This window comes from Antennarius striatus, chromosome 2 (assembly GCF_040054535.1).
Source record: "Antennarius striatus isolate MH-2024 chromosome 2, ASM4005453v1, whole genome shotgun sequence".
NCBI lineage: Eukaryota > Metazoa > Chordata > Actinopteri > Lophiiformes > Antennariidae > Antennarius > Antennarius striatus.
Window position 1 is genome coordinate 22,895,791 of NC_090777.1, and position 16,672 is coordinate 22,912,462.

The window sequence follows — 16,672 nt, forward strand, 5'->3', positions numbered from 1 at the left end:
GAGGAGTTTGGGAGCTGGATGGGATGAAGGATGGGAGGAGAGCATCTAGAGCTGAGTGGCTTTGAGTAAACGCTGTGGAGGAAAAGATTTACAGGGATGCTGTGGGGATGCAGGGGCCAATGGGTGGAACCCCTTAAAGGGCCAGTTCACGTTTGTATTGATTTATTTTGATTTCCCAAGCCAATCAGAAAACATCTCAATCACAACAAACCACTCTATTAACTTCAATATGAACTCACACATCATTAATCACGTGCATATCTGCTTTCACATGCAAAGCCCTGGATTTACCCTTTCAAAATATTGTTTTCCATATTAACATATGATGTATTAGAGCCCTTCAAAAGAGAATAGATTTCGCATTTATGCTTTAACAATCCATTAACGGTGGAACATGGGACTTCTTTGGCTTTGTACTGAACATTATGCATATTCTGAAGTAGGATACTGACTGTCTTGGTCCGGTTCTGGCACTGGGTGGGAGAATATGGATGGTTTTTTTTGTGTGTGTGTGTGTTTTGAGTGGACCGTCCCTGCATGCGGTGAAGATCCACATAGAAGTGAACTTGATATTTGCATCCGTTTCTGTCATTTATCTACTATTTGTAAAACAAGATTCCATCCGGGGATTCATCTCAAAGGTAAAACAGGCTGGAAATATCAGATGTCTGATCGAACACACCGCAATGATCACGTCGGATTCTACCGCACAACATCGAAATTCGTGCATTTATTATTATTTTCTGTGAAGAAACATTTTTCTTGCAGAGCGTGGAAGGAGTGCATGGAAATAACACGAGGGTGGATCTTGTGATGAAAGGTCGTTTCTGACTGCACATCGACTCGTCACGCAGAATAATTACAGTAAACACGCATTTCTGAGGATGCGCAGCGAGTCTGTGCGTCCCGACCCGGCGCCTTTTACGCAGGACAGCTGCTGGATGTTATTGACGCCACACCCGAACCCGTGAAGGACGAAACAGCAGAGGAGTGATGTCATTACTACCGCTTATGAAAACCAGATGTGGGAACTGCCTGCATGGGATTTAAAAACGGGGTTGTGTGGGGAACAGATGTGCTCATGTGTTCATGCGTGCAGGTGGAGGTTTGTGCGCCAAAACCAGGTTTCTCTTCCTGCGCTCGCAATTCCAGCTGTACGAAAAAATAAGAACAGCTCAAAACCACGACGTTTCATAAAAAGTTATTTATTGTTTTTTCAAGTCAACCCCGATTCAAACACAAAGTACTAGTAAAATGAAACAGTCACATTGGAATGTTAGCGGTGAAATAATACAAAACTGAGCATCAACATTTCTTTTTCTTTTTTTACAGTTTGAAACTCTTTGGATGCATCTCATTATCTTGTGTGACCTCAATGTGCCACAGGAGAACATACAGTATTTTAGTACGACATAAGCAGACACGAAAACCTTTGGCACATCGGAAGAACGTCAGATGTGTGAGTACACACACCTAACAGTATACATACCGTTCCATAGGATACTAGGAGTAAAGCATATAGAGTATATTGTAAAGAGTAACGCTGACACGAGGATGAACGCCGACAGTCGGAGGCTCTGAGGAGTCCGTCGGAGTCAAGGCCCGTTGGCTCTGGGATCGGTTTTCCCCACGAGTGTGCAGGGATAGATCTGCAGAATTCCTTACTTCAAAACAACAACATCATAAAATAATAAAATGGCACCATTAAAACTCAATTTACAAAAGAGTTCACTCTTTTTTTTTTATGGCTTTGTGACACATTCAGACTAGAATCCAAATCTGTCACATCATCATCATCAAGCACACGTGTTCAGATATATGTACAGTACAGATGCAAGTATACCTGATCACACATGCATCGGAAAACAGGCGCAAAAGTCACGTTGTCACGCCGACAGCTCGACGGGTTGTTGGTTTTGTTTTCTTTTCTCTGAGATTTTTTATGTACAGATTTCTGAGAAACATTTTCATTCATGTGTTTGTGTAGGAATTTATTGCCTTGAGGGGGGTTGGGGGGGCTTTGAAGCCGATGACATGTGGAGACTCTGTTGTGTGTTCACAGCCCCTGACAGTGGAGGCGGAGGCCGTGGTCGTCGTGGGAACCAGTGCTGATGCTAAAGCAGACACTCCCCACCTAGAACCGCCCGCGTCACGCCTCTCCCTCCGTCAACAACCCAGGGACGGAGCCTTCGTCGGTACTGTCGTCAATCATCACCGTGGCGATCGTCGTCATCAGACTGTTTTTCCTGATGTTTGTTGAGGCAAAGGGGGAGATGGGGGGGGGGGGTTCGGGGCGGGGGGGTAACAGGAGGAGCGCTGATGTAGGAATCCCAGACATCCACTTTGATGTGGACTTGGTTATTGGGCAGAAGTGGATTCAGAAAGGGAGATGGGTTCGCACAGGTGTGTGTGTGTGTGTGTGTATGTGTGTGTAGGGAAGGGGGTAGTTTCTGGGCTGCCATCATGTGTGAACTATTTCACATTTCGGTGTCAGCTGTCTTGGCGGTGGAGTGGCCATTGGTGGGGGGTGGGGTCTGGGTCTTGGCCGCTTCGGTGGACTCTCCGTTCACGCTGGGCTTCTCCTGGGTCTCTGGCGGGGGGTTGAGGGGGGCCACCGACACCAACGTGTTCCCCTGGTTCTCCTGGTCGGCTGGATAGGCCTCCTCCGCCTGCAAAGGAAAACGTCTTGGATCAGACGACCCGGTCTCTGTCAGCCACTTAACCCCCCCTCACCCTTCCACTATTGCTCAGAGACAAACATCTCTAATGTGGTCTCTATCTTGTGGTGCAGCTGCGTCTGCAGTGGGACGGGGGCGGCGCAGAGGAGGGTGTGGGGCTTTTGCTTTATGCACGCTCTCCATTTTTTTTGGCTTTTCTCTGTGAAGGCCGGCCAACAATATTCCCTAATTAAAACACTGGAAGCGATTGATTCTGAGGGAAGGAAATAGTGTGGTTTTGATTTCAAGTGTTGTAAAACACAAACCTTCCCCCTAGAAAGCCTACGTGCTGTTACAGGATCTAATGTAGCATGAAACTATAGGCTGTAAACACAAAGAGAAACTGGAATGATGCCGATACTTCAGGCAAGGCTGGACAGTTTTATGACGTTTGCCCCCTCATGCCCCGCCCCTCCACTGCAGGAAATCAGTTACATGTATTTTTTATTTATTTTTTGTGTACATAGATTGAAAAAAAATGTTGAAAAATGTCCTCATACATTTAAAAGAGATTTTGGGCCATGAAAAGAAGACTTCTAAACTAAAAAACAGAAATGCATCAGGTGAAAAAAATTGGACACAAGAAGTCAGCATCATTTCACACACACACACACACACACACACACACACACACACACACACACACACTTTACACAGAGTGAGGACTCACCAGCCGCGCCCCTTTGCCGTCCGACCGGCGTTGACATTTAAAGTAACCGATGGTGATGGCGAGAGCGGCGAGCAGCCCGGAGACCAGCACCCCAACGAACACGGAGGAGCCTGACGATGAAGACGACGGTGATGATGACTGCGGGGACTCGACCATCGTCGCCCCGAGCTGGAGGCGAGTCACAGAGATGCGGTTGTGGTCAATTCAAACACGGTACACGATACAGACGCAGTATTTGTCATATGGAGCATATCTGGGCGGGTGAATGACGGATCTCAGCGTCTTACTTTGTCTTTGGCCACGTCGCCCTTGAACGCCTCAGCCAACGCGCTCAGCTTCGCTGCAGCGGCAAAGAAAAAGAACAAATCAGCTCACATTCAGACCTTCAGGGTCGCACATGAGCGTTTATCAGGAATAGATGGACGCTCCGGACACCCACCGCTGTCGCTGGCCACCAGCGCCTTCTGGGCATCTTGGAAGATTTTCAGGTCGCACATCTTTTTCTGGCACCACGTTTCTGGATTCTCCAGAATGACCCGTTTGGTTTCCTCCTGTGAGAAAAGCGGAAACAGTTCAGCGAGGTATACTTCATATTGACTTATGAGGTCAGTCGTGATATATGTTCATCGCTGCCGGTCAGCGGTGCACGAAGGCCCCCGGAGACGGAATCCAACGGGACGGAAAAGTTGCTGACAGCAACGTCTTTTTCCCACATTAACCTCGGACTATGATGTCACCGGGTTGCGCAACGTTGTTTCGGTTGACGACTTGGGAACGTTCTTTATGTTCTGTAATGTGAAGCAGGCAGCGCTCGTCACTCCCAGAGGAGCGCTTTGAGGAAACCCTGAATCCTCCGTTGTGCTTGGAGTCGGCCCACAGCTGGGCTCGGCTGTAACGCCCCGATCTGTGTGTGTGTGTGTGTATGTGTGTATGTGGGGGGGCTCAGAGGGTAAAACCTCAGTGTGGCCCATCACAAGTTAAGTTTGAGTAAACACATGGAACAAACTCCACAGCCGACATGAAAGTGTTCTCAAATCTGTCAGACGGTAATTAAACTTTGATTTCAGTCGAAACAGGATTGAATTATTCAGACTTTCCTATTTTCCACTACCTCAGGTCATTGTTGCTTTATTAAATATGATCCCTTCAAAATGCATTCAGCTTGGCTCCCGGGGGGGGAAAAAAGCCTGCATTTTATTCATCTTCATTTATTTTGCTCCGTCCGTTCAAAAGCGGTCGTCTGGCGGAGTCTCCTGGCGCTGAAGGCCATGTTTAGTTTCAGGTTGTCAGACAGATGATTTCTACAGATGGTCCTGGCTCGCCGGACGAGGCGATGGGACCCTATGATGTTTTATCAAACGGCGTCGATCGCATGGCGAAAAGCGAAATCTACATTTGAGTAAGAAGATTCCAGATATGACAATTTTCAGAAGCTTCTCAAAGCATCTGATGAGGAAAAAAAGAAAAAGAAAAACAACAGCATGTGTCTTCACTAGAAAATAACGCCACGCCCTCACTATTCCTTGTTTTCTTTTAAGGGCTCCAGAGAAAGAGAGGAAACGTCACCCCTCCTCAAAACTTGTCTCCTGCCTGGAGGACAAGTTAAAGATTTACAACGCCTGGGGAATGTCTGAGGAAGGATCTGGTTTGATCAACTGAAGATCTTTGAAACTATCAAATCTTCTTCCTCTGAGTGGAAGAAGACCCGTCTAGTGGACCCGAGGTGAGGGGGCCAGAAGGTTCAGGTTCTCCTAGCATGTAGGTGGTGTGGATTCAGAGGAACAAGTTGATCTCATACTCACACAGTCAGCTGTGGTCACCTCAAGCTTGACGGCGTTGCTTTCAGAGATCTCGTCCTGTGTGACGCACCGGACATTAGGCTGTGGAGACGGGACGCCGGGTTAGACAAGACACCATGACATATAGACCGAACTGCTGACAACATATCCACCTTTTATAGGAAATAGATGAAGAAATACTAACAGATATCTCCATCAACTCACCAACTCGTCTGCTGGTGCACCCGCATCATCCCCGGCGGTGGGACCGGCGTCTCCGTCTTGGCTGTCACCATCCATGACAACCCTGACCACATCCAGAGGAAGAGACACGTCTCCAGCGGCAGGAGTAACGGGTTCATCCCCGGCTGCAGCGGTGGGATCGGCACCAGCTTCTGGTGCAAGGGTAGTGTCCGGAGCAGCGGTGGCATCGGGGACGTCTGTCACTGAAAAACACAACGGAAGGATGACGCGAGGAACACGGGAATGTTTCTTCAAAGCCTCTCATAGACGTGGATGTGGAGCTTTTTCACTGCAGGCTAATCAAAGCTGTTACCGGCGCTAGCGTCTGCAGCGTCTGCATCAGCTGGAACATCTGTGGCGTCTTCTGGTGCATCATCTTGACAAATGACTTCATCTGTATGGAAAGGAGACACAGAGAAAGACATTCAATGCTTTGACTTCCAATCGATCGGTTAGCGCTCTGTGACGCCTGTAGGAACTACAGTCAAAGGTTTAGCCCTACCCTACATGCTAACGAAACTGAGACCCAAATCCTGTGAACAATATTACCACAGATGTCGAGTTTGGTGAAGCTCAAGTGAATGACTTAACAGATACGGTCTTTTGATTCACCTTAAAACAAACAAGTAGTTGATTAGGCATGAATTCATCCCTCGAACAAGAGGGGGAACTTCCTCCCAATATGTTCATCATCTTTGGAGAGATTCGGATTGTATTTGCTCAAATAATATATAAAAGTTTTAGTCAGCACATAAAAAATATAGAAATGATTTTATATCACCTGATTTGCCTCATTCAACAGTCATTGTTGGTTATTCTGGTTGCAAAAACCCAATAACCCAACCGTGAAGTGGTCGAAAACGGTTGAAAGAAATGAAGGCATGTTTTATAGAGGTAAGGGGAAAAGATGGACGGTACCTCAGGATGAAATCTGTAGCACACACTCAGTGGAATGTTTGTGTGAATGAGGTCAGGACCGAGGGTTGGTTTGGACAGCTTGGCCCGCTGAAGCAAACCCAACGCCCAAACCCAAAGACGTCAAACCAAACTGCCGTGTGTTTTCAGGGGCTCTAAGTAATTAGCAGTCACATATGGGCAAATTCTCACTGTCTGCAGCCTATGCAAATAAACAGCTCAGCCCAGAGGTCGTGACCTCCCGACTACACATTTGTCCTCCGGGAGCGATCCGGTTTCTGCAGTAATCTTGAGATTTAGTCGTGTGGTGCAAAGAAAGGTTAAGAAAAGTAAGAACAAACTCTGTGAGGTCACATGAGGCAGTTCTGGCTAAATGATGACGGTAAATCTATACTATGCTAACTATGCAAGCCCATAATACGAAGATATCGTCTTGTTCAACTGCAGGGCGGAGCTTTCAACTCGTGCCGTCTCGTTACGTCCACGGCAGATGCAAATGTGGCCACGCCCACTTCCTTAAAAGGAAAGGAAAACTAAAAGAAAAACAGATAAAGAAAAGAAAAACATGGGCTGATGGGGGTCAAAGGTCCTGGAACTGAGCCCATCGGGTCATCCGTCAGTCCGTTCACTCAGAGAACAGCGGGTTACAACATAACCACCGTCTGAGCTCTGAACCCAAACCGGCAGTCAAAGGGAACATGTGTTCGCTGCCCCGCTCCACTGTTACCTCCGTAATAAGTGTTTTCTTTGCAGTCCATCCAAATTCGTTGGAAGTCGACATGCTAACCGGTGGAAACGGGATCAGAATGTTTAACGGCGCTTTACAGCCGTCTGATAATCGCTTTTGGCCTGAGCTGCTGTGATTAATGGAGCGACGATGTTTCACCTCAGTTTGAGCCTCGAGTGTATAAAGATTTTTAAACGTTAAGGCTCGACCACTCATGTTGTCAAGTCAGTTAGTGCCGTGTAAACCACTGCATGAAGGAGTCGTCTTGTACGCACGTGGAAACACACACACTCACCCTCCTGCGTTACACCGTGACGTGCTGACCCTCAGATGACACACAGGCGGATACATGACCAGTCTCTATGCTTTTCCATTTGGTGCCATCAAGCATGAACATGAAGTCTTTGGACTCAAGGCAAACAAAGACAAACACGCATCACACCTCCACTCAGGGGTCCTTAAGGCGGCCGGGGGCTCCATCTGACCTCTGGGCTCAGCCCTCGTCTCTGCCTCAAATGTTAATGGGATTTCCTGCCCCGGCTGCCCTGCAGCCTTCAGCCTGGGTGTCCCAGTCCTTGACGTGCGGCGAGCAGCCGGATACAGAGAACTAAATCTTGTGTTTAAGAGGGGAACTGATACGCGCTGTGGATCATAAACGTCTGTTCTGATGAGAAAATGTTTCTGTTTGCGGTCGAGACATCGAATGAAGTTACACAGCACAAAAAAGTCAACAGTGAATCACCGATGGAAGCTGGTGGACGCTTGTTTTTAACATCATTCCTGTTGAAAATGTAGCCAAGAATTGTCAAGAATCTCACGACTGAAGAAGGGATTAATTACAGATTAAGATTTATCGTTTCTAACACAACAACCCTGAGATTAACATCATGACTTCCTGCTTGGATTTCAGACTCTGCTCCACTCTGAAAATGAATCTAACTGGAAACTGAAATGGACATGATCTCGTAAAAAAATGTGTTCCAGTAGTCGAGCCCCCGTTTGGACTGGAGAGCGACGGTTTCAGGTTTTACATGGGTGTTAAAACTGATCGCATAAAGAGGAGCGCAGAAAAGTTTCAGATCTAATTCTCCGGAATCCTGCTGGATTTTAAACATCCCACTCCGATGCATCTCTCAACTGGTTAAACCTGAAGAATTACAGCAGATCACGGAAACACATCCTCCCCCATTTGTGCCCCTACCATCGGCTGTATTGTTCAGTTTCTTGCCGCCTCTCTCGTCATTATTTTAAAGACGGCGGTTAGGCGGGTCAAGCGCTCTGTTCGCGGTGGAATCCGCCCAGCTAGCCGGTGCGACAGCCATCTTCTACCCGTCTTGCTATTCCAGCGCTCTGATTTAGGGAGGGGAAATGCCTTCCCATAATAAGCTGGAGCAGTGGGAGCAAGAGCGGAGCAGGTGACAGCAGCTGCAGACTCCTGGGGGAGCGCCTTCCCTCCCTCTACATTTGCTGCACCGTCGAGGCGTTGACATCATGCAAAAGCGTGTGTGTGTGTGTGTGTGTGTGTGTGTATTTGACCCCACCCAGACTACAGAGACAACACTTTGGCTGTCGCGATGCACCACACCCTCCTCCCATCATCCTTTGCTTCCAGATGTCTACAGATGACCTGAAGTCTCCCTCTCTCTCGATTTCATCCCTCGCTCACAGAAACGCAACTCCGGCTTCGGTCAGGAATTCCTTTTGCCTCACAGACCCTCCAGGGAATTCTGGGTATGAGAAAAGGCTCAGGGAGGGAAATGAGGTTCAGGCAGCAACTCCTTGTTTTTACTTGTGGATTAATCCATTAGTTCTACATTCACTATAAAATATCCTGATAAAGATTTAAACAATGCTCGTGTTCGGATGCATAACGGATGAAAAACGTCTCTCATGATAGTTCAGGGAGTCTCTCTGGATGGAAACGTGACCTCATCAAACCATAAGTCATGAAGAGAATTGTTCAGCTTGTTCTGTGTGCACCAGGTACACCTCGCTCCGACCCCCCGAACATGAGAACTATTTTGGTTTCTGCACAGGCTGGTGGCAAAAGTTGACTTTTCCACATCGCCCACGCCCCCCCGGTGTTTTTAAACCAAACACAAGATCGTTTTAAAAAAAAAAAATTTAAGAGGAATTAACAACTGGTTTATGGAATGTTTTATCTGTGAACATCCTGGGGCAGGATGTAGGTGTCACAGCGCGCGGCACGGCGACCTCTGCTAACGGCTGAGGTCAACATGCTGGAGGCTACAGATAACACACACACACACACACACATACACGCGCACGCAAACATACACACACATGCACGCACACACAGCCTGTGAGATACAGACACACACTTGTGGAGATGGATTCCACATTAATTGTGGTATTATCACATTTCACACTCGTGAAGTTTTAAAACATTAGCCCTGAAAACACGAGATTGATCACGTTTAGAAGATTTTTTTTTAATATCTTGAACCAATTTTTGTCATGATTTCCTGATACATTAATGATAGACAGATCTGTTTATTCTTGTATTTTTATTTATTAATTTTTTTTGCAGTGTAATATTGTCCTCTGCACTGTAAAAACAAAAATCTTGACGTGATAATTTCCCTCCCACCCATCAGACCAGGTCCTCTGTGTGGCTGAAAGCAAAGAACGAAAAGGTATTATTATGACTGATGGAGGCTTCTCTCCATTGTTTGTCTTCAGCCCCTAATTTGCTCATTAAAATAGTTTTGAGAGGCCGGTGAAACCCTAAACCTGTTCCTGCGCCCGCCCCTCCGTTCTGGAAACGCCAGCCACTCAGAGAGGCGGCGGCGACGGCGAGCCGCTCTCCCCTCTGCGTCGGAACCGGCGCTGGACTGCGGCAGCAGATGTCAGTGGACGCGTTCCAGCTGCTGTTTCTACATGAACTGTGCGAGGAGAGGTTGTAAAAAGGTACTGAAACCTATCGCCCTCCACAAATCTGGCTCGTGCACGACGGAGGCGAAGGAGCCAGAGTGGGACAGAAAGGCTGGGAACTGATGGAAATAATCTGATGGGGTAAACTCTGCTGAAGAAAGAGGGAAAACTGCACCGGGACTGTTTATATAAATGAATAAAGAATCCAAAGTCAAACACGAAGAGTCTTGTGTTTTCAATTAGGAAGCAGAACGCCGGCCTCAACAATGAGCCTCAAACTGAACATTAATTACCCACTGCAATTATTCTGGCAGTCAGAGGGCCTCAGCCGAGGCTCATTAAGTGCCTTTATTCCCCAGGTTAAACAGCGTACCCCCCCACTACCCCCACCCCCTCATAAAGACAGGCCGTCTGGTTATTCAACACACATTAAGCGCTCTACACATCCTGCCCTCCGCCGCTGTTTGGTATCAAGCCATAGAGGATCGTTTTGTTTCTCTATCATGAAACGACAGGGGGTTGTAGGATTGGGGGGTGTGGGTGGGGTGTTGGGGAGGTGGATGCCAGAAACAAAGAACGCACCTTGGGTTCTTATGGAATCCATGTCAGTCATTAGCCGGACTCGAGTCGATCCTGGGCTTCAGGTTTTTTGTCGCTCGTCCCGCCAAAAGTTTCTACACTGAAAACGAAGGTGTCCCCCCCCCCCGCTGGTAAAAACCAACAGCTGTAACACGGCAGCGGGAAACAAGACGGGGAACAATAAGCTCAACGGAACAGCAGGTAATTGGAAAAGGAAGATGTGAACGCTAACGCGACGTCTGCTTCTAATTAAGACCGTTTCTCTACGTAAATATTGTTGCTACACGATCCGTTCCTCCGAGTCGACCCCTTTCCCTGGTTGATGGTTTAGTTTGCGGCGATGGCGGCGTTGTTTTCTTATCATTAATATATTTTCTTTGGAAATGAGTCGCCCTAAAACGGACATGGAGAAAATGCTTGTTACTGCGGCGGAGGACTGGCGGGCGAGGTAAGCGATCGACCGCTGCTGACGGGCGGCGCTGCTTAGGACACTTGAACGGTTTCAGCTGCGGGATGACCCGACTGACTCTCTGACACGCACGAATCACAGCCGCCAACTGGCAGCCGGACAGAACGCAGGCTCCTGCTTTAATTACGACGTGAACTCACTTCAGGCCCAAGTGGACACACACCCTGTCCTGACAGAAGACCACTATCTGCCAAGGCTTACATAAAAAAGATCCACGCCCTGCAGCGGATGACGTGAATCCAAGCTTCGCCATCGCAATCTGGGACTGAAGGAATGCTGGCCGATCGCCAAGGGCCACGAGACGCTGAGCGGCAATATCGGGCCCTTGTTTACGTTGGCAAGGAGTAACAGCCGTCTGAGTTGTTGTGCGTTTGTGTTGGGGGAGATACCGATGCTGCAGCCGGTTTGTTTTCAACACTCAACCTCGTGTCAGATGACGATTCTACACAAAAGGTTTTTACCTGCCGTTCTGCACGAATCACCCCAGAACGTGTAAAATTCATCCTCAAATGACCACAAATGCTGTCACGCGGTCCGTTGGGGCGGCTCATGACCTTGACTTAGCGCCGCTGCAAACGACACGCTGGAATGAGAAAGACGTGACCCCCCCCCCCCCCCCGTCACCCTCCCCTTCCTCAGCGCAGATCTACAACTCGGGTTTTCCCCTGAAATCTCGAGACAAACGGTTCCCAACGTACTCCAAGAGGCGCGGAATGACATCATCCAACAATGCAGTCCGTGCCCATTTCAGGGCTACATATTTGCACGTTTGCATAACTACTGAGTGACAGCCATGGGAAGCGGGAAAACGTGTGCAGAGATGGAATGCGTTCGTCAAGCGGTGGAGGTGATTGGCTGTTTACGTGTGATAAGGATGTTTACGCTGATAAACACGTCAAAGCCTCTCGTTCCACCTCGTCTTCACGCTTGTTTGCGTGAACGTTGAGCCGTAATTCCGCCCCGTCGCTCTTTGTAAAAAATATGAACACCTTGCCTCATTTGGTTCAAACCCATTCTAACAGTCAGTCTGATTTTATATCTGCAGGCTTTAACAGACTTATTCTTCCTCCTTACTATGTATTTATCCATCTTGTTGTTTTTGACATGTTGCCACGGAGACATCTGCCTTTTTTCTGGGATAATAGAACTAGACCAGCAGAAATCATAACTCTAAACTCTAAAAGCATTTCAGTGGGACCTCTTCTTTCAGCATCACCACGCCTCGGGTAAAAAACCATCTACAGTACTCTGGGCTCAGCTGCCTTTCTTAGCCGAAGAGGACGCGTTACGAAAATTGGACCATCAAAGACAAGAGGCCTGCAAGATCTTCTAGACGGAACAGATCATCGTTGAGTTCAGATGGACGAGATGGTTCCACTAAAATGATCAAATGAACCGACGTGTCACATTTATTAGACTGCAAATGCTGCAAACTGCATGCAACTGGAAATCATTGCTTATTGGGCCCAGCTGACACTATGACATCATGATGTTTATTAGACAGGGTTATGATTGGCTTATTCAGCTCCGCTGTCACCAAAACTGATGAATCACCGATTTAATTTGAATCAGCTCTGCAGGAGAACGCCTCGCTATCTGAGTTCGCGACCACCACGCACCATTAAAGTCATCTCCATCACCAAACCAATCACAGCTTCCTCTGAGCGACACGCAGGGCAGCACGAGCAGCCGGGTGTAGGTGAGATAAACCGTCGCACACATTCAGGCGAGAGGCTCTTCTGGTTGGTTTTCGGGAGCCCACATGTGGCCACGCCTCTGCAAATTCACGCCGTACCGCAAGTTGGACACAAGTGTCAACAATTTTACAGGAATGTGTGATCGGGGGATGGCTATTGGATGTGGTGAAGTGTGGAGACGGGGGGTCGGGGTCGGCAGGCTTCAGACAACACCAGAGTGATGTAAAGTAGGAATCAGACACGGGAGGGATGCAAGATCGTATTCAACAGGTGATCAGGATCATTAACCGTGGCAAGAACCCAGATGGTCGGTGCTCAAAATCCTAATTACGGAGAAAAGGAGCGAGTTAGCAGCCAATAGTAATGAACAACAACAACAAAAAATGTCTGGCACCCATTTGTGTCCTAAAATGTTCTCCTTGTTTTGTGGCTTTTTTTGTGGGCAGTGCCCAAACTAATTAGATTTCCATGTCAATCTAATTACCGCTTCTGCTCAGCTGCTGATGGAGATGGTGTGTGGCGGCCGAGTAACTGTGCAAACTACAAACACATCTCATGATCTCCTCCCTATTAAAGCAGTCACCCCCCCTCCCCCAAATAAAGGGACTCAACGGCTTTACGGAGGCCTTCTCCTCTCACTGAACTAGATCTAGTCGCCAAGCAGTAACCTCATCCAAGCCATGCATCACCCTGCAATTAGCCTCAGCCCTCAGACCAACTCTGGAGTGGACGACCCAGCGAGCCCACACACACACACACACACACACACACACACACACACACACACACACACACACACACACACACACGCACACACTTCCTGTAGGAAACACACAAAAGGGAACTATTTTTACTTGGGTGAATCCCATGTGTTGTGGATCACATGGCCCTCACACACACATACACACACATGTGTGTGAAATATCTTGATGCAACAGATGGGCCTGTCCTTATTCTTAGTGTAAAAAAAAAAAAAAAAGGCGCCCATGCATCCATATGGAGTTGTTTACTTTGCTTTACACACATTCGAGCCCCGACCAGGAACCCGACGGGACGTAGAGTTTAGTTACTCTCAACTGCAAATTCCCACCGCTCAGCAGACCCTTTGTGTCTGCAACCGCCCCGCCGCTAACCATGCCTGCTTGTATCTGCATACAGGATCACCCCCCCCACACACACCTTCCCTCCGATGAGTTTGTAAAAAGCCACCGTCGATATGAACACACCGATCTACAAATTTGGTGCACCGTGATCTCAGAACACAAAACACGAGGCCGCGTGTGCATGAATAACTTTCAGCAGGAGAAAGAAACCACATGTGGACTTCATCAGAACTGCTAAAGAAGCTGCAGCCAACAAAAGGAGTACTCACTGCTGAGCAACAGGGCGCAGAGCAGCACGACTCCAGCCATCTTCCTCCAGAGCCCATTCATTCTCCACATGGCCATCCTCTCTGGTCACCCTCAAGCCGGCGGGACTGTGTGTGAGAGTGAAAAGTGTGGTGAGCGATGGGTGAGTGTGGCGACGGTCGGGGGTGTTTCCTGTAAGGTCGAAGCGAGCAGGACAGACAAGCAGGATGAAGCCAGACTTGTGTTCTGTTGCTCTTTATATGCCTCCACTCCTTTGGCCCCTCTCTCTCTCTCTCTCTCTCTCTCTCTCTCTCTCCTCTTTCCACACCCCTCGTCTCGCTGCCTGCTGTTAACCCGCTTCCCCGAAGCCGTTCCCGCTTCCTCCTTCAACAGTGTGTGCGTGTGTGTGTGTGAAAATGTGGGGAATGTCCAGCAGTCACCAGGATGACATTGTAAGAGGGTGAAACCTAAACCCCTGAGGCACAAACCTGCAGTCAAGATAAAGCTCAGCAGGATGTTCTTTTGTGGGGGGGTTGGAGTAGGTCATTTAAAACTTAGGAAAGTTTTAAGCCATCTCTAGTAGATGAGGAACAAATACCAGCTGCTTCCCGTGCAACAGAGAACTCTTCTTCAAGTGCGGAGGTTCTACATGCAGAACCTCTTTATTTTCATCATTTTGCAAACTATTATTCTCTTTTTTTTTCCTTGTTCCACTGAAGGCTCAGTGCCCCAGAAGGCTGGGGGGAGGGTGCTGCTTTAAAGAGAACACAAAGATACAATCAATACATCTGGTAAAAATTATGTATTTTAAATTTTAAATCAGCAAAGGTATATTTAAAAACACTCCTCACACATTTCAAAACTTTTAACAGGAGGCTGGAGAGGGAGTGTGTGTGTGTGTGTGTGTGTGTGTGTGTGTGTGTGGGCGTATTAAAAAAATCCCAACATACCTTTTTAAGTCTCTGCGTCTTCTGTATACTCTATAATAGTTCTATGGTCTCGGGTAGCCCACGTGAAACTAAACCCAACTCACTAAAAGTTTAAAAAAATATTTTTTTTAAATTAAATGCACAGACCTCCTGAAAAAATTCCAAGTAATCTACAAACAAACAAACAAACAAACAAAGAAGAAGCTGATTGTCATAAAGATACACATAGTAAACAACAGATGCTCCTCCTGCCTGTACTGTTAACAGCTGAGAGGTTGTAAAGCACATGGCGTCACATTCCACATTTTTTGTGCGTCCCTAGACAGACAAACCCCATAGTGAGTCATCCACTGAATTGGACTAGCACACACTCACACTTCCTATACTGTACACACCTGCAGAAAGCATTTAAAAAAAACCCAAAAACACAATGACATCACATGCAATCTTGTTATTATGCTACATTAGTAAAAGGCAGCAAACCATTGCACTGATTTGGGGGTCTTTTTTTCCCCCCTGATGTTGCTCATGTTCACTTAGAACATGAACAACCAGGCAGGCCACATCTGGAAGCATTGCCCCACCAACCGCTGGGCTTTGGAGCGCCACCCGGAGACTCTCTTGTCAAACAATGAAACCATCTGAGGCTGGAACCAAAATCAGGATGGCATCTGAGAACAGCCGGTCTGGCCTGCTGGTAATCCTTCACGCATCCGACCGGATGGGATTTTAAAAAATAATTTTTTTTTTAAAATTTACATTCTGGGAACGGACCTTATTATTATTATTTTTTTTAACACAAAAAAAAAATAAAAAATTGAAAAGGAGGACAACCATCGCTGACATTATTCATTTAATCAGTTACAAGACAACCTAATAAAACGCTGATTTAATCATCCTTGTCCAAGTCAAAATAAATAAATGAAAATTCTCAAAATAAGATTGTGTAAATCTAAAAAAAAAAGGCTTTGTTGAGACTCAAAACGATTTCCAGTAACTTTCTGTCATTACCGATACACCATTAAAAAAAAAAAATTCATATAAAGGCCTTAAAGCTCAAACAGACCCACAACAATGAATAAACTAATGACCGAAACGCTCAAGAAACTTCAAAAACAAGAAGCTCATAATGGAGCTTCGTTTTAGCTCAATTACATATGTTGACCTCTAACCTCTGTGACCTTTCACCTCATCTTCCGCGATGTCTTAAACTAATTAAGGTTTAAACTAATCCGTGTTTTCATAATAAACTACCGGATTTTCAGGATCCCCTTGGAGTCTGTAATTTATTCAGTTCCGTGTACGAATTTGATGTTAGAATTTGTAAAAAAAAACAAAAAAACTGACATCTTACCTTCTGTTTCCAAAATTAATCAACCAAAACTCTCTATTTATCGAATACTACGGCATCATGTTTGCTAGCGAGACCTAGGGTCACATGATTAAATTGGTCCCTCCTATTGGCTCAAGTAGGTGACATAACAGCCAATAGGAGCGTTCAATCCAGATCGCTATGTAAATTTTAATGGCCAGAGTTACGCGGAAGTAACGCGTATGACGGGCTTCACCTATGAACAGGTAATTCATTTCATTGTTAGAAACACGTTGATTCACAAAAAAAGCACATTACAAAATAATCACATGCACGTGGAATTACATTAAAAAACAATTAAAGTTATAGTAGGAAAATATTTAAAGAAACCA

General features: G+C 46.8%; 1 protein-coding gene across 1 annotated transcript; it reads right to left on the reverse strand.

Moving 5' to 3' along the window:
• Positions 1 to 1,189: 1,189 nt before the first annotated feature.
• On the reverse strand, positions 1,190 to 14,320 carry cd34 (CD34 molecule). The gene is made up of 8 exons (XM_068306016.1): positions 14,063 to 14,320; positions 5,722 to 5,802; positions 5,391 to 5,611; positions 5,190 to 5,267; positions 3,827 to 3,938; positions 3,675 to 3,727; positions 3,388 to 3,555; positions 1,190 to 2,669 (listed from the first exon to the last, which is right to left on the reverse strand). Exons 1-8 carry the CDS (start codon positions 14,136 to 14,138, stop codon positions 2,478 to 2,480), a joined length of 981 nt encoding a protein of 326 aa, XP_068162117.1. The 5' UTR covers positions 14,139 to 14,320; the 3' UTR covers positions 1,190 to 2,477.
• Positions 14,321 to 16,672: the final 2,352 nt, after the last annotated feature.